Source organism: Nyctereutes procyonoides, unplaced genomic scaffold (assembly GCF_905146905.1).
Source record: "Nyctereutes procyonoides isolate TBG_1078 unplaced genomic scaffold, NYPRO_anot_genome, whole genome shotgun sequence".
Classification (NCBI taxonomy): Eukaryota; Metazoa; Chordata; class Mammalia; order Carnivora; family Canidae; genus Nyctereutes; species Nyctereutes procyonoides.
In genome coordinates, this window is record NW_026575131.1 from 1,958,459 (window position 1) to 1,977,734 (window position 19,276).

At 38.3% G+C, this 19,276-nt stretch overlaps 1 protein-coding gene across 2 annotated transcripts in view; it reads left to right on the top strand.

The window, feature by feature from the left end:
* The window catches only part of KBTBD12 (kelch repeat and BTB domain containing 12), a 79,278-nt gene that overhangs the window by 1,941 nt on the left and 58,061 nt on the right, over positions 1-19,276 (top strand). For both annotated transcript variants that reach the window (XM_055343330.1, XM_055343331.1), the window contains exons 2-5: positions 790-843; positions 6,803-8,011; positions 12,708-12,978; positions 15,225-15,375. In XM_055343330.1, the coding sequence (XP_055199305.1) occupies positions 6,942-8,011; positions 12,708-12,978; positions 15,225-15,375 (1,492 nt within the window). In that variant the 5' untranslated portion in view covers positions 790-843; positions 6,803-6,941. The remainder of the gene's footprint in view (positions 1-789; positions 844-6,802; positions 8,012-12,707; positions 12,979-15,224; positions 15,376-19,276) is intronic.

Genomic DNA, 19,276 nt, shown 5'->3' on the forward strand with positions numbered 1-19,276 from the left:
GAAACACAGAAAGGCAGAGGCATGGGTGGAGGGAGAAGTAGGCTCCCTGTGAGGAGCCCGTCTGGGAACTCCATCCCAGACCCCAGGATTACAACCTGAGCCAAAGGCAGATGCTCAACCACTGAGCCACCCAAGTGCCCTGAGCTGAATTTTGAAGAGCCACTTGCATTTTTTAAAAGATTTTATTTATTCATGAGAGACACAGAGAGGCAGAGACATAGAGGAAGAAGCAGCCTTCTCTCAGGGAGCCTGATGTGGGACTCGATCCCAAAACCCCAGGATCACGACCTGAGCCAAAGGCAGATGCTCAACCACTGAACCACCCAGGCGGAATGGGGAGAAAGATATTCCAGACAGAACAACATGTGTAAAGGCAACGTATGCATTAGAATTGTTAGTTCAGGGGATCCCTGGGTGACTCAGCCGTTTAGCACCTGCCTTTGGCCCAGGGCACGATCCTAGAGTCCCGGGATCGAGTCCCATGTCAGGCTCCCAGCATGGAGCCTGCTTCTCCCTCCTCCTGTGTCTCTGCCTCTCTCTCTCTCTCTATGTCTATCATAAATAAATAAATAAATCTTTAAAAAAAAAAAAAGAATTGTTAGTTCAGTAATACTAAAAAACTGAAAGATACAAGGAAGGAAAGCCAGGAGCTGAGGCAGGAAAGGTGGGGAGATACCAGATTGTGAAGGGCCTTGTGGTGTTTGAATGAGGGGTGGTGTTGGTGAAAATAGGCTCTTTTTTTAAATCTGTATTAGTGAAGTGTATTTGACATACAATGTTATGTTTCAGGTGTACAACATAAGTGAACTGGACAATTTCAGAAAGTATGCAGTGCTCACTATGGTAAGTACAGTTCTTCAATTGTATTCCCTCCTTTCACACTTCCTGAAGGCAACCCTATCCTAAATTTGATGTTTTTTATACTTACCCTTCATTCCTCTGTATTCCGCCACAGTTGTATGTATCCTTAAAGGATATATAATTTGTTAAATTTTTTATCTTTTTTTTAAAAGATTTATTTATTAAAGAGAGAATGAGAGTTTGAAGGGGGTTAGGGACAGAGGGAGAGAGAATCTCCAGCACACTCCCTGCTGAGCATGGAGCCTCCCACCTCTGGGGTCCATCTCAGGACCCTGAGATCATGACCTGAGCCAAAATCAAGAGTCGGATGCTTAACCAACTGAGCCACTCAGGCGCCCCTCATTTTTTTATTATGATCTAACTTGAAATTCACAGAACACTTCCGAGAATGGTATAAAAATCTCCCATATACCCTTTCCCAGATTTACCAATTGTTTATATTTTGTCAGAATATATCATCTATATTTACTCTGTTAGAACATAACTACTTTGCATATTTTAAACATGAGATCGATGGTATATAGATAGCATCTATTCTTCTACAGTCTTTTGCACACATTATGTTTGTGAAATTCATGTTGACATATGTAGCTCTCGTTCATTGTTTATGCTGTACAGTATTCTCTTGAGTGAATATCCTCTAGTTTATCTGTTCTCATGTTAATCAATATTTAGGTTACTTCCATTTTTTTCCTATTTCAAACAGTGCTGCTATGAATTTAAACTAGTTTTGACTTCAGCAAAACATGGAAGCAAACTCATGTATCATTTGTTATGTAGAAAAAGTAGCAACCTTAAAGATAATGCAAAGATTATAAAAGTAAACATTATAAAAGCAAATCCTTGGCAGTTTAACATTTTTATGCCACATTAAAATTTGTAGCAGTTTATCTTTCAAAACTAAATACACTGGACATGGGTATAACTGCATTTTGGATTTGCAAAGTAATTAGGCTTTATTCTTGTGATTTGTATTTATCTTTGCTACTCATTTTTTCTGTTATTATGGGTACTATTAATATGAATGCACCAGTTCAGTCTTCTATAAATTGGAACAGAGAATAACTTCCCATTGATACCATTGAGAACATTTATACAGTTTTGTTTTGCTGATGAGAGGAGAATGCCCTCTCTGCCCTCATTACAAGAAAAAGTTGCTGTCAGCTCTCTTTTATTTATAAGCTGTGTCTGTACCCACAAGCAGTTTGTATATGGACCCAAACATTGTTATTATTAGAAAATCATTTATACAGGTGTATCCTGCTTCAGTTGTACCAAACATATTTTACCAAGCAAATGATGTATTGTACATGCATTGTCTTCTTGAATTCTCCCAGCTATTCTTAAATAATTCTCAAAGATGAGAAAACTGAACAAGGCTAGGAAAGGCTAAGAAACTTGCTCATGTCACTAGATAGTAGAGCAAGGATTCAAACCCAGACCTCAGTAACCCAACCAAAGCCCATGTGTCTAGACTTTGAGCTACACTCTTCTATGCTACTATAAAATAACAATGATTTCCATTTATTGATGCCAAGAACTGACCTACTTTTATATACATTCTCCCCATTTTACAGATGAACAAACCAAGGTTTGGAAAGGTTAAGTCATTTTAGGATTATAGCAAGTAAGTGGCTAAACTGAGATTCAAATCCAGCACACACTCACTTCAAAGCCCCCAACTACAATGCCAGTATCTTCTCTGGACCTTATAGGCACAGGACACAATGCTGAGACCGTCTTTGAAAGTATGGTGGTACATTTAACTGCCTGGATATTTTCCAGGATTTCCATCAGTAAATTCATTTGGTCCATAAATCCATTGAAATCTTGAGTAGCTTTCAAGAGGTGTATAAAACAAGTGGAAGGAGGGGATACTTAACAAATATATACATCCTCTAAAAAATTCATAAATGTTTCTTCAGAATGTTGGAAACAGTTATTTCTGTTTTAAAAGTGTTTGTTGTTGTTGAAGCCAATATTTGGTGCAGACAAGCTGCATCCAAATAAAGTGTGTGTTCAAGAAATTGACTTATATTTGGGATCCTTGGGGACAACCAGATGATCTTTTTTAATCTTTTTGAATCAAAACTCTTCAGCGGGGCTTAAGCAGAGAAGTGGAGGTTAGCCACGCAGATGGGATATTGTCCTTTTCATGATCTAGAAAATGAACTTATTTGTAACAGTAGAGCAAGAGTCCTTGTCCTGTGGCCTGTTTTTGTATAGCCAAAGCTAGGAATGGATTTAATTCTAAATAGCTTTTAAAAATCAAAAGAAGAATACTGTTTCGTGACACATGAAAAGATATGAAATTCAAGTTTCAGTAGCCCTAAAACATTTCACTGGCACACAGCCATGCTCATTTGTTTATGTATTACATACATACATACATTTTGCATTACAACAGCAGAGTTGAGTTGTTAGGAATGAGACCCTAGAGCCCAAGAACCTGAAATATTTACTCTCTGGCCCTACTTTGCCCACTCTTGCTTGAGAGTGAATGGTTAAGACTGCAGATTTTGGAGTCAGAACTGAGTTTAAAACTCAATTCCTGCACCTGTAAAATGTGGCCATTGAATGAGAAGAGGTAAACTCAGAATCACTTGGTGATTATTGCCTTCGATCAAGAAGAAACGAAGGGGCGCCTGGCTGGCTCAGTTGGTTAAGCATCAAGCTTTTGGTTTCAGCTCAAGTTATGATCTCGAGGTCATGAGATTGAGCCCCGTATTGGCTGTGTGCTTGAGATTCTTTTCCCCCTCCCACTACCTCCCTCTTTCCTTCTCCCTGGTCACTTTCTCTCCTTCAGAGTCTCTCACACGCTCTCTCACTCTTTCTCTTTCTCTCTCAAATAAATAAATAAAATATTTTTTTTTTAAAAAAAGAATAATTAGAAGCTTCTCTAGTTCTTTTACTTGACAGTATACTATCAGAAAACATAAGAATATAACAGAAGTGGGATCCCTGGGTGGCGCAGCGGTTTGGCGCCTGCCTTTGGCCCAGGGCGCGATCCTGGAGACCTGGGATCGAATCCCACATCAGGCTCCCGGTGCATGGAGCCTGCTTCTCCCTCTGCCTATGTCTCTGCCTCTTTCTCTCTCTCTCTCTCTGTGACTATCATAAAAAAAAAAAAAAAAAGAATATAACAGAAGTGTAATTTTGCAAAATATGTAATTGCAATTACCTTTAGCAAACTTTCCTCAACCTTTTTTGCATATGCCACTTTGTACCAGTAAGGACTCTTGAGTGTCAGTTACAGCAATCCCAATTCAAACTAGCATAAACAATGAAGGAAATGGTTTGTCACTGAAAACTGAAAAATAGAGATGTAAAGCATGTTTCAAACCCATGCTCTGGATTCTCTGCCTTCTTCCCTATATTAACTATGTCCTCATGCTGGCTTATGGGGACATGGCTGTAGCAGTTCCAGATCTCTCATCTACATAACACATGGACACCCCAGCCATTGAACCAGAGACCTGAACTTCACTCTGATTTAGCCAGAATGTGAGATATCAGGTCTCATATCTGTCCTTGAACCAGCCACAGTGGTCCTACTCTATCTGCTCCAAGAGAAGGCAGGTTGGACTCTGGGGGAAACCCAACATTGTCCACTGCAAAGTTATTTACAAGGTACTACTATATTTATAAAGAAAAGCACATATTCTACTAGTTATTCCATTTTTAACTTCTCTTTGAAACTGATGCTCCCTGTGTTTTTATTAAGCTAGCCCTATGCCACAAAGTTCAACAAGGGTGGTTTGGTTCCTATCTTAAATATACGAAATCCTGAGGCACCTGGGTGGCTCAATTGGTTAAGCGTCCCCCTTTGGCTCAGGTCATGACCCCAGGGTCCTGGGATCAAGCCCCACATCGGGCTCCCAGCTCAGTGGAGAGTCTGCTTCTCCCTCTGCCCTGCAATCCTGCTTATGCTCTCTCTCATTCTCTCAAATAAATAAATCGTTTTTTAAAAAGATTTTACTTATTTTTTCATGAGAGACACAGAAAGGCAGAGACACAGGCAGAGGAGAAGCAGGCTCCATGCAGGGAGCCTGATGTGGGGCTCAATCCCAGGACCCCAGGATCATGACCTGAGCCAAAGGCAGATGTTCAACCACTGAGCCACCCCCCATACCCCTAAATAAATAAATATTAAAAAAAAAAAAGATACAAAATCCTAGGTTTGCTGTCCTAACGTCGGAGTCCCTAGGATCTCATTTCTTCCTAGCAGCATCAAGGTCAACACTTTAGGAACTAATGAGTCTGAACTGCCTACATCATACTGGATCTAGTGATCCTATCTGGAAACTGCTCTTGACTTTCTAGCACTGGTACCAATATCCTCTAAGTGATTTTTAGGTATCAGTACAAATGGAATAGTAGAAATTTGTTAATATTTATTTCCTTATAAGGAAACTTCTGGTTTTCAGCTCAAAGTAACAGCTGCCATCTATAAAATTGATTGATGTGTTTATGTACAAAGAGGTCCACATGATATGACTTGGGCTACTCCTAATGTGTTGTAGGAGAGCTCAGAAATATAATGACCTCTTAATTACCCACAATTGGATTCTCTTTGTTAAAGTCTAAAACAGATGAAAGCAAAAAACAAAGGTTCACTTTTAACCTGCAAGGCCTCACAAAGACTTAAGCTTTTATTGAAATAAAGCTGAGCCATTAATGCTGGCACATCTGACAAGCAGGGTTTTATTCCTGATTTGGGTATATAGGTTCTGAGATTGGCTAGTTGTTATCATTCTACATGCTCCAGTGCAGTGATTTTTAGGTCTTATAGCTGCCGTTATATACTTAAATCTTCGTATGGTGCCTAACCCTTGTTTCCTGAAATGAACTTTAATTCAACACCAAAAAAGTGCCATCTCTCATTGCAATACACTGAGAATTGAAATGGAGAAATCTCACTGAGCGTTCTAATCTTGATAGGATTACAGAGATGTAGAACATTTAGAACTTTTACAGCTGAAAAATTAGCTTTTGTCTGATTGAAATTACTGCCTGTCTTCCTTTCTTAATTCCTAGTACTTAGTACTGACTTTTCTACCATCATTTATTCTCACTGTGTGCAACTTATAACCAAGTAAGAACTAGACAGGGTGACAGGGCCTGGAGATCTGCTTCTCCCCTGAAGGTTGCTGACTCCAGGAATGTCTTTCTTTAAATCAAAATAGCTAATTAATGTCCTTGAAGGGCCCTGTTTCCATTCCCCAGGGCAAGGTGAAGACAGACAACTAGGTTCAAGAGACTTTTGATTAGACCAGTGCTTTTTAAGGGGAGAAGGGAGTCCATCGCAGCTGCTGTGAAGTAGGGAGCAAAGAGAAGCTTAACAAGAAGTGGGGATGGAGGAATGGGATGGCTTTTGTGCACTAAGTTTAGAATGGTTTAGTTGTACGTTTTGAGTGTTATGAATCTCAGATCAGCAGTCATTTGGTGGTGCTTTCCAAAGCACCATTTTGAATTATTTCCCCCAGAGGAGAAGTTTGAATAGAATTTTAATGGACTTTTTTCCCCTTAGTCCTCCTGTGTGGTTCTGTGGCCATTATAACATTCAAGTGTGTTTTTGGGGGCAGGTGCACATGACATTTTCAGTGATACATCTCCTCGGAGAGCAGGTTACCTAATGCCCCTGCTCCTTGGCCCACTGTATTTGGTAACTGCAAATGGAATTGCAAAATGTACCATTTTATCACTTCTCTTCATTCACCTTGCCAGGGAGGACTTACCAGCCCTCCTAGAAAAATCTCTGCTGCAGATTAGGTTAATAGTGTTAGTAGTTAATAATTTACTTGTTTATACTCTCACATTATTTTTAGGTACAAAAGTGGTTGTCTTAAACTACTGAATTTGGAATGTGTAACACTTATTTATAAATACTTCTTAGTACTAATACTGCATATTTAAATCACAGAGAATCTTTTTCTTACAGGAAACAGGATTCTTTTCTTTCCATCAGGAGTGTTCCAGGACATCTCTGTTGCTTTGTGAATAATCAGAAATGCAAATAGCCCCTCAAGAATCCAGCTAAATTTGAAGACGTCGTACTTAGAAACATTGAAAAGTGTATCATGGAGTGCAAGACTGAGGGAAAAGAAAAATACCAACATAGTTTGAACTTACTGAATCAAGTTAAGAACATGAGAGAATTAGCAGAAATGATCGATGTAGTACTGATAGCAGAAGGGGAGAAATTTCCTTGCCACCGGCTGGTCCTGTCTGCATTTAGTCCCTATTTCAAAGCTATGTTCACCTGTGGACTACTTGAATGTACTCAGAGGGAAGTCATACTTTATGACATCACAGCAGAAAGTGTGTCTGTGATATTGAATTACATGTACAATGCGTCTTTAGAAATCAATAATGCCAATGTACAGACTGTAGCTATGGCTGCCTATTTTATGCAGATGGAAGAAATCTTTAGTGTGTGTCAAAAATATATGATGGACCATATGGATGCCTCAAACTGTGTAGGTATCTATTATTTTGCAAAGCAGATAGGAGCTGAAGATTTATCTGATCAATCGAAGAAATATTTATATCAGCACTTTGCTGAGGTAAGCTTACATGAAGAAATACTAGAAATCGAAGCACACCAATTTCTGAAACTTATCAAATCAGATGACCTTAACATATCGAGAGAAGAGAGCATTCTGGACTTAGTCCTGAGGTGGGTAAATCATAACCAAGAAATGCGCACAGAGCATCTTGTTGAGCTTTTGAAGCAGGTCAGATTGGAACTTATAAATCCTTCTTTTTTAAGACAAGCCCTAAAAAGGAACACAATGCTTCTATGTGATGCAAATTGCATTGACATAATTCAAAATGCATTCAAAGCCATCAAGACCCCCCAGCAGCACTCTCTAAATCTTCGTTATGGCATGGAGACTACTAGTCTGTTGCTTTGCATTGGCAACAATTCTTCAGGAATCAGGTCAAGACATAGGAACTATGGGGACGCCAGTTTTTGTTTTGATCCTGTTTCACGGAAGACCTATTTTGTCTCCTCTCCCAAGTATGGAGAGGGCTTGGGAACCGTGTGTGCTGGTGTGGTCATGGAAAACAACACCATAATTGTGGCTGGAGAAGCAAGTGCCTCTAAACTCTCTAGACAAAAAAACAAGAATGTTGAAATCTATAGGTTTGTATCCTGCAAATATTTGTAAATTGGTTTTAATTATCTTGCTTTGACATTAGCAATGGTAGAAGAAAGTACTCTGGAAAGAGTGTGCATATCTTCACTTACATGTAGTCAGAATTACCTATAATTAAATGTTTTATATATATGTATAAAATTCATAATGAAATCACCCACATTTTAAAATTTGTTTTTTCCTTTTATTTGTTAAGAGCATACAGTTGGATTTCCATAAGTTAAATGTGTATATGTTATGATTCTATTTGTAGTTTCATGTTTAGCTTTCATTATTGATCCATATGAAAGAATGTAATTGCTTAGTTACAAGTTTTGAAGGGCTTGATATGACTTTTAACAAGAAGAAAAGTTTATTAATACTGATTCCTTTGAACTGATGTCTTTAGCTCATAATTCAGAGTAGTAAATAATTTTTTTCTCAACCAAGAATTACTAATTATCTGTTGGCTTTCATTCTACATCCTTAATTTGTAGATTTTTTTAAATTAATTTATTTATGATAGTCACAGAGAGAGAGAGAGAGAGAGAGGCAGAGACACAGGCAGAGGGAGAAGCAGGCTCCATGCACCGGGAGCCCGATGTGAGATTTGATCCCGGGTCTCCAGGATCGCGCCCTGGGCCAAAGGCAGGCGCCAAACTGCTGGGCCACCCAGGGATCCCCAATTTGTAGATCTTTTAAACCTCCAGTAGCATAAAATGCCTGTGGCCTAAGAATGGTTCAAGTTCTAGAATCATAGGAGACATGAGTATCTGCTAAATAGCATATTATCTAGGTCTCAAATATGAGGAGCATACATTCGTTTACTGTTTATTCAGCAAGTATTCAGTGAGCTTTCAGGGCTTCAGTCTAACTTGGTAAATAAAAAATATGTATATAGAATAAGCACTAGGTAGTAAAGCTCTCCTTTGGTATCCTCTCCCTCTCATTTCCCCGTTATGAGGATTTGTTAAGACTTTTCAGTGAGGGGATCCCTGGGTGGCGCAGTGGTTTGGCGCCTGCCTTTGGCCCAGGGCGCGATCCTGGAGACCCGGGATCGAATCCCACGTTGGGCTCCCGGTGCATGGAGCCTGCTTCTCCCTCTGCCTGTGTCTCTGCCTCTCTCTCTCTCTCTCTCTCTCTGCGTGTGACTACCATAAATAAATAAAAATTAAAAAAAAAAAAAAGACTTTTCAGTGAGAAAGGAATTATTGCCGGCAAAGTTGGGACAAAGAAAGAGTTAAGAGGTCTACTATTTTTTTGTCCTCTCTTAACATTCCAGTATCTGCTTTCAGCTATAGGCCTGTCCCCTTTTCACCTTCATCCCCCTTAGTAGTGATAGGGGAGGGACTGTAGAGCTCTGGGTGAGACCTGGCCCTGTGCCCTTGAGGGCAGAACGTGTCCCTGGGCAGCAAGCACAGTCTCCCTCAGAATAATTATGACTACAGAGCCAGGATGTCAGACCCCTAGGTGCCCTTCTTTTCATCGTAGGGCCTCTTCTACAAATACCTCAGGTTCTTTACACAGCTCTTTTTCTTCCTCATCAGGACAGTCCATGGTTCTGCCATTATTTTTATTTTTTATTGTATTTAAATTCAATTAATTAACATATAGTGCATTATTAATTTCAGAGGTAGACTTTAGTGATTCATCAGTTGCATAGAACACCCAAAGTTCATTACATCACACACCTTCCTTAATACTCCTCACCCAGCATTCCTATTCCCCATTCCCATACCCCATGCCCCCCCGCCACTTCCCATCCAGCAACCCTCAGTTTGTTTCCTAGAGTTAAGAGTCTCTTATGGTTTGTCTTCCGCTTTGATTTCTTCCTATTTTATTTTTCCCTCCCTTCCCCTTTGTTCATTTGCTTTATTTCTTAAATTCCACATATGAGTGAAATCATGTTATTTGTCTTTCTCTGATTGACTTACTTCATTTGGCATAATACCTTTTAGTTCATCCATGTTGTTGCAAGTGAAGATTTCATCCTTTCTAATGGCTGAGTAATATTCCACTATATATGTATACACATACACACACACACCACATCTTTATCCATTCTTCTGTTGACGGACATCTGGGCTCTTTCCTACTTTGACTATTGTGAATATTGCTGCTATAAACAGTGAGGTGTCTGTGCTCCTTTGAGTCACTATGTTTGTATCCTTTGGATAAATACCTAGTGTAATTGCTGGGTCATAGGGTAGCGCTATTTTTAACTTTTTGAGGAACCTCCATACTGTTTTCCTGAGTGGCTGCACGAGTTTGCATTCCCACCCACAGTGCACAAGGGTTCCTTTTTCTCCGCATCCTTACCAACACCTGTTGTTTCTTTGTGTTGTTGATTTTAGCCATTCTGACTGGTGAGAGGTAGCATCTCATTGTGGTTTTGATTTGTATTTCCCTGACACTGAGTGATGTTGAAAATTTTTTCATGTGTCTATTGGCCATTTGTATGTCTTCTTTAGAGAAATGTCTATTCATGTCTCCTGCCTAATTCTTGACTGCCATTATTTTTAATAAACATCCAACTTTGTCCAGGTGTCTTCCTGTTATGATCCTCAGACATCTTTCCTCTTTTTTTTGAAAGCCTACTTCCCTTTCTGATGACATACACTTATTATTACTTATTATTATTACTTATTATTATTACTTATTACTTCATTAATGAAATGGTCAGCAAGGCAAATAATGGAAATATAAGAAGCATTGCTTTGGGCTTAAATAAGACAGACTTCCAGCAGATATCTAGATAATTAAAGTCTTATAGCACTACTGAAGGTCATGTTAGTTCCAGTTTATTATATGTGTGAGAAATGATCATCTCATGGTACATTCCTACAATAATATTTCTGTTCTTACCCCTTTTATCTTTTCCTGGATACTCTTCAACTTGCCTCTACTCTATATAGTTCGTAGACTTCTATACATATATATTTCTTGGCTTAAAAGAGGAAGTAGACCTGTACTCTAGTAGGTCATTTCTTTTCAGAAAAGATATACCTTTCCATCTCCTGTAATTCTTTCTCATACTTGGGGGTACAGACAGCTGAAGATATGTACACGATCAACCTCTGTGAATGTTGAACTGCTTTTGTCACTATGGCATTTTATGTCATATCCATTTTTCTTAATATTTTCATAGTTTTATCTGGACATTTTCTCTCCCCATTTTTAGTTCAAAGGGTTAAAATCATATTAGCAAGATTGCCCAGCAAACACATAACTTCCCAATCTTCATGGGATGTATTTCAATCTTGGCCTGTTTTCTTAAACCTATTTTTTAGTTCTCTTGATATCCTCATCCACTGGCTTTACTTCAGTACCCACCCCACACCACCATTGATGCCCAACCCTCCTTCCTCTTCTAAAATCCAGTCCAATTAAAAGTAGTGGTGAAAATATCATCTGTGATTCCAGGGACTGGCTCCCTACCTAGAATTACATAGAAGACAACGATCCCTGGGTTTGTTCAGTTTCTGCGCTCAGTGTGTGACAAGCCAGACATGCCCTCCAGGAAAGGAACATTATCTTCCAACTTCCCTGTCAAGCTTGAAGCAAGGAGTTATCTCTAGGGAAGAGTATAAGAGTTGGCTCCCCGGAACAAGGAAAAACTATAATCTGATACAAAATAATGTTTGATACAAAATAAGTAGTCTGTACTTTAAAATTTTACCCCATATAGAACATTCATAATTTCTTCATTTGTTTCCAAGCAGAACACCTTTTTTTTTCTTATTTTCCATATTTTCCTGGTTTTGTTTTAGTTTTGAATTCCAGAATATATTCTGGATTTTCTGGGACAGATCTAATTTCACATCCCAATGTCCCCATAAGTACTTTTGTTCTTCTTAGACAATGTGTCCCAAATCATGATTGGAGAAAACAGACTTACCATTATCAAGAGGCAAGACAAAAGATACCCACAAAATCATATTTAGTGACTACAGAATTCCCCCCTGCCCCACCACATACATAGTTAATGTGCTGGACTCTAGGAGGTACTGAGAGACCATATATCCTGGTGTGCCTACTTTCCAAAACCCTTCTCAGACTGACATACTTTTTCATAGAAGAAATTGGCAAAATTATCATACCTGGAGCATTAAAACAGATGTTTAATGTAGTAGCAAACATCTGCAGGTGCTCCTGACTCTGTTCTAAGCTAGTTACAACTACAAGAACAATCCTTAAAATTCTGTGTATTCTAATTTGTCCCATTAGAAATACCTGAATTGAGATATTTTGAGATTCTCTACTGGAAAGCTGATCGCTTTAATGTAGTATTAAAATGAGACTTCTAGTCTACAGAATAAGACATTTTTGTATTTCATTTTTACTCATTCCTCTTTTATAGTATAGTAAAATTACAAATGATTTGTTGCAAGATTTCCTATTCTTGATATTCTGTCTCAGAATTAGGAAATGAAAGCTAGTCCTAGGTAATCTATACTTTGTCAATATATTTTCTAAAATTCTGCAGAGAGATATGGTTAATTATTTCTGTGAACATTATAGTTTGTTCATTAATCCTTGCCAAAAAAGAAGCACAAACCTGTATTACTATCTTAATGTTTCTTCCTCTCCAATTAGAAGAGCCAAATGGTGTTGTTTCTAGCTGGAGAAGAAACTTAAGTGTGTTTCTTGGATAAGTTGTTTTCCAGTTAACACTAATCCTGGGTTCTCTCTTTTAATTTGCAGGTATCATGATAGAGGAAACCAGTTTTGGGAAAAGTTATGCACAGCTGAATTTCGAGAGCTATATGCTCTGGGCAGTGTCCATAATGACCTCTATGTTATAGGAGGACAGATGAAAGTTAAAAACCAGTATCTCATTACAAACTGTGTCGATAAGTATTCTGTAGAACGGGACAGTTGGAGAAGGATGTCTCCCCTTCCACTGCAGTTGGCATGTCATGCCGTAGTAACAGTGAATAATAAGCTTTATGTGATCGGAGGCTGGACCCCTCAGGTTAAGAGATGTCCTGTACATGTAATTGGCATGGCTGTGCTACATCTGGCTGCTGTGTTGAAAAATATTGTAGTTATTGAACACTAAAAGAGCATGACTTACATCTTGGTAAAATGCCTTTTATAGGATATTAAACTTAAGATTGTAAAGTGTTAAGGCAGTTTAGGAGAATGAATTTTAAAGTGTGTTATTCATAGACACAACTTCATTCAGTATTCATGCTATGCTCTTTATAATCCTTCCCATTCTTGCTAATTATGAATGAGGCTTCTGCTGGGGAATGATCTGTGGGGAGCATTTAAGTAAGAGATAAGAGACACTGGATCCTCACCCCACTTTTGTCTGCTTAATAGTTGTCTGAGCTGAGGCAAGTAGCTCCTAGGTCTTTTCCAAATTTAAAGTTCTTAGTCTAGGGGCACCTGCGTGGCTCAGTGGTGGAGCATCTGCCTTTGGCTCAGGTTGTGATTCTGGGGTCCTGGGATCGAGTCCTGCATCGGGTTCCCCGTAGGGAATCTGCTTCTCCCTCTGCCTGTGTCTCTGCCTCTCTCTATGTCTCTCATGTCTTTATAAATAAATAAAAATCTTAAAAAATGAAGTTCTTAGTGGGAAACCAGAATATTCCGCCTGTGATGGCACAATCATTTCCACAAAAGTATATTATATTGTGATTTTAAACATTTAATGTCTTTGCTGGGCACCAGCAGAAAGAGAAACCAGGGTCCCATTTGCATTGAAGCCCAGCAAAGACATGGCAAGCCAAGATTGCAAAGTCAGTAGAGCATGACCACAGTAGCCCTCCGTCTTCTCTCTCCCAACGCCTTGAGCTCTCAGATAGTAGCACGCCAGCTGCCTTCTGCCCTGGCCTGCCAGTTTTTCTCATGAGATGAATCTTACTGGCTCATTGTCCATCCCCATGACAAAAAGTATACTTATCTTTGCCTATATAATTTCTTGTTTTGGAAATTTGCTTCATGATCAAACTGCTAAAACCAATGCTTTTTGCATTCATTTCATAAGCTTGGATTTTACCATTTATTGCATATCATACCTGTTTCTAAAACTTAAACTTCACATTTAATATGTTTTGAAATGTTTCCTGTGTAACAAAAAGTAAGTAGTACAGATTTAATCACAGCTAGTAGCTGAAACCTGACCGGTTATTTGTAATTAAGCATTTTCAGGGCTGTCCATTACCGAGTTAATTTTGCATAAATAAGCTCCGGAGGGGCTTTTCTTTGGTTTTCTTTCCACTAAAATAAAGATCAAATACTTAAAAATTAGAAGGAAAATTAATAAAATCAATATATGTTACTGTATAATGTCTTTGAACAAATGACACATGAATATTTATTGTGTAACAAAAGCTTTAGCTGGTCCCTACCTAATACAATACATTAAATTGCAAGATAACCTGGGGTTGCGATTGCATCATAGCGACCATAATCCCTGGTGTATTTAAAGTAATTAATTTAATTACAATTTTCCTAAGGATGGCAATTATTTCTGTGTGAAACACCTGCATCCAAAACAAAAGACATTTAAAAAGCATCCTTTGATGTCATAAAAGTTCTTCACACATCGAAGACGACACTACTTCACCTGAAGTTTATGATTAGGGGAAGCTATTTCGTGTGTGTAAGAAATAGTTCAGTTTTTACTGCCTCTATTAATTAAAAATGCATATAAATAAATACATAAAAATAACTGCAAATAATGTGTATTAATCCATCAATCTTGAAAATTAAGTTCAGACTATTCCTATATAGGTCATACTCTGATTACTGAAACGCTAAAACATTTTCTTAATTTTGTTCCATCTGGATTAGAAAAATATAGAGAAAAATGCCTTATGAATTTTTAAAATTAGTTTCTCACAAATATTAAACTCTAGCACTATAAAGTTTGCTGAAATAGCACTTTAAATACTGTTCAAGAAAGTTGGGTTTCATTTTTAAGGCTCTGCAGTTGCTTCATTTTTTAAAAAGTGCTGTCTTGTCTCTTTGCTCAGATCACAGATTGTTTACTATAAGCCGACACCCTAACTCCATTATTAAAGAATATAAATTCCTCTGACATTGACAGCATACTTATCACCCCCAAGTCACGGGATCTGGTGTGTTTTTGAGTGTGAGTCTCAACAGCTAACTCCTATTCATCTCCTTAGCTGTCATGCTTGGATTAATTGCATTCATGTACTCAGATTTCTGAGTGGTATGTTATTATATCCGCTGTCATATTTCACACAGATGGATCTTCCTGATGAAGAACCAGATCGACTCAGCAACAGACTGTTGCAGTATGACCCCAGCCAAGATCAATGGACAGACCGGGCGCCCATGAAGTTCTCTAAGTACCGATTCAGTACAGCTGTAGTCAACAGTGAGATTTATGTTTTAGGTAAGAAGAAGCATATTGCGAAAAGAGTATAACTACTTTTATTTTTCTCAGCAGTTTGCCTCAGTAAAAATGACAGATTCTCCCTTCCTATTGCATCCCAGTTCAGATGTATTTGTAACTAGCCAAAAATGTTCTTTTGTTTCTTGTTTTTCCAGAGCACAGTCAGATAAGATTAAATGAAAGTCCATTGACTTATTGAAAGCAAAATTATTTATATGGAATTTTCAGGTGCCTTGGAATGCAAGAACAATAGTGATACATCTTTATATATAGTATCAAGTACAATATTTTGAAATGGGAATAAGCCTTTGGCCACCTTTAGTTGATGAAATGTGGGTTTTGCAAGCAACTGTGATTGTGCTAGTAGAGTAAGCCACCCATAGGTAAGGCACGGATTATGCCAGTCCTCTTCATTTTGTATCACCTACCAAATATCGATAGAGGTGTTAGCAAATAATTCTCTTCTGAATGCATTTTTTTCTTCTTTCTTAAATATGTGTGGTCTTATACTAACCAGTAGGGATTGATGAAAGACTAATTCATTTGCACTAAAGTCCTAGAACATCTATGCTTCCCTTATCCTTCTTCACTTCTTATTTTTTTCTCTTTTATTAAGTCCTTCGTTCTTCTAACCACATTCCATCACCTTCCCTCCTTTTCCTGCTGTCCCTCTCCTATGTGGGAAAGGATGAGACTGGGACAAGGAGGCTGACCAGCTGGTAAACTGATAAATATTCCAGTATTCTTTACTTTATCCCATGCACATTGATGACTAACTGACAAAAACATAGGGAAGATGATGGGTACCAAAGAGATGGCAAAGAAAAAGCAGGAGATACAGGCTGAGAGCAAATCAAGCATTTGAATAGCTTTTTTTTTTTTTTTTTTTTTTTTTTTTTTTTTTTGCTAAAGGGAAGCCATTATCTCTTGGCTGCCTGCACAGCATGGAGCAAAATAATTAATGCAGTCAAATATTAATAGTTTTATAATTTTAAGAACATTATGCAACATAATTTATGACTACCTCAGTTCTGAGACTCATAATTATAATTAAGTTTTTCCTCTGGAAATACATTTGTTACTTGGTTATAACCATATGCTGTGTCTTAGGCCCAGAAGAGAGAATATCTAAACTAGGCTAGATTGCCTAGGATAGATGTATAACTCCTGGGAGGGAAGGGCTGATCTCCTAATTATATTAAAGTTGGAAGTAGTCAAAAGTGTGATAAAAGTGATTCATCAGTTGAACAAAAATGAGATTTCCACCTAATGTGGAGCCACAGCTACACTAGATGTGGGTTTTGATAAATCATATGGGGAAAGCCACCTTAGTGACAGCCTTTAGAGCTTACACTTATTGGCATGAACAAATGTCTCCTAGATGAATGAAAGGAGGGAGATGCTAAGTGACGCGTAAGATTTGGGTAGGTGACAGAAAAAAGAGTACACCTAGGAAGGGAGATGGTGTGAAGTGGCAGGGGAAAAAATGAGGAGGGAGAAAGCTCAAGCAGAGACTTGGAGGTAAGAATGAATGTAGTAAGAATAGAGAATAACAGGATAGTGAATAAATGAACCTACCAGGTGTAGGGAGCTGCAGGAGACAGAGTTTATAGATAAACTGGCAGCCAAGTTACAAAGGTCTATGGTGGAGAACCAAAAGAACAATAGTAAGTACTGAGAAACTATCCAAAAGCAACATGGTTAAAGAATGTTTGGAAGTATTGGTGAGGTGAGGATTAAACAACAGATCAAAGGTAAGGAAAGATTGGAAATGGAGACAGCAGTCAAGAAGGCTTTTGTAGTAGCTTAGAATCTAGTTTCTGGATATTCAGAACTGAGGACCAGATTCATAATCACTCAAATAAATGCCACCATGTTGTCAAATTCAGTCCAAAAGAGACCATATTCCCAACATTTGTTCCTTAATCCCCAAATATGCTTAGAAGCTTTGAAATGAAATGAGGTTCAGTTTTCAGGTATTTTTGTGGTAGCCTTAGTTCAGATTTTGTTCTTCATTGTATGTATAATTGGAATTGGGGCAAATACCATATAGAACCCCCAAGACCTTATCAGTTTTGAGGATTCACCCAGAGGATTACAGTCATTTGTTAGTTGTCTTAGCAAAATTCCAGTCTGCTTTTGGGATTCGAAGTATGCCCTACTATGATGGGGATCACTGCCAATTATTACAATAACCCCTCTTCCTGATTCCTGTAATAGGTTTAATTTCTTACTATCTCCTAGTTACTCTAGAGGCTATGCCAAAATAACAGCCTCTGAAATATCCTTCACCATGGAAGTAGAGTGGTAAAGTGGGGAAGGTACCAACTTTGGAGTTACTTAGATTTGGATTGAAATCTTGTTTCCACCGTTTACTACCTGCATGTCCTTGGTATAGTAAAATTTTTTTTTGCTAATATTAAAATTGGAATGCCTACCTCTTAGAGTTACGATTAAATAGAACAAAGTATGTAAAATCCCTACAGTGTAAGTGTTCAGACATTAGAACTACTGTTTTTTGAGCCCCTTTGTGGTACAGACACTTTGCTGAATTCTTTGCATAAAGAAATGCATTTAATGGTCATAAGAAACTGATAAAATATTAACTCTTTTGTATGGCAGACTAGAAATCTAGTCTGATCCTCCCACTGAAAATCCAAAAAAACCCAAAAGATGTTGGGAATACATTTTTAAAACTTCTCTGAAAAGCTTCTAAGATGTGTTATGGCAGTAGAAATTTAGCAGGCCAAAAGCTAAGTGAAAGCAGGAGGATCCAACTATGAAGAAGTGAATGAGTTGACATCCTCTCCCCAAAAAGCAACCATAAAACTGGACAGATTTTTCCAAAACAACCATTTCAGGTCTCTAGAAACCAACCCAAAACAACAAATTGAGAAGAATTAGCTTCTCAAAACTGCTGAACTTGAAGTAAGTCCTCAGGCAATCCTTGGCATTCTTTCCTGAGCTGCTCCAGTTGATCCAGCATGGGAGTTCTAGCAGGGTGGGCTAGCTGTGAAAACCAGCATCTTTGTTTGTCAAAGGGGGTTGACAAATTTCAGAGTGAAGGATGGGAAACCCACATTCACAGTGACAAATGGGAAAAGCCTGCATGTCTCCTAACATGAGCTTTTAGTCCTGCTTGGGACAGCAGCAGACAGGAGAATTAGCCAGAAATTTAATAGGAACCTGGAAATGAGAGTCCTAGTGGGGCTTGATAAATTCTCCACATATCCCCGGAGACTAGTGAAGCTGTACAGACATGGAGCCCATAAGAGGATATAAGCTCTTTACACAATCCTGGGTAGCTGGAAGTCTGAGCACATTGCAGAGATCTGAGAAGGCTAGGCAAAAGGTAAGTCATGGTAGACTTGAAAACTTGCCTGAGCTTTGAGTGTGCTCCCAACCTACACTTAGACCCACCGAACAAGGCTGGAAGCCTTACTAGTGTTTGAGTACAAACAACTAGTCATTGACTAGACCTGAACCATGAAGAAATAAGAGTAACCCTATGCTAAAGAGAGAGAAAGAGAGAATTTTAAAAAATGGAGCAGTGACAGAAGCAAACCACAGGAGAGGCATATTAAATCTAAGCAAATCACTGAAAAACAACAGCAACAATAACAAAAAAGAAAAAATACCCTAGGGAGAAAAACAAAATCAAAATTAAAAGTTGCACCGGATCAGCTGTATTATTTTAAATGTCTAGTGCCAACAAAAATTTATAATACATGTAAAGGAAAATAAACAGGGAAGTGTAACACATGCTGGGGTGGGGACAGGGAAGCATTCAATAAAATCTGTCTTTGAGGGACTCCAAATGTTGGATTTAGCAGGCATAAACATCAAAGTAGCTATTAAATACATGTTCATAGAATGAATAAAAATCATTTTAAAATAATTT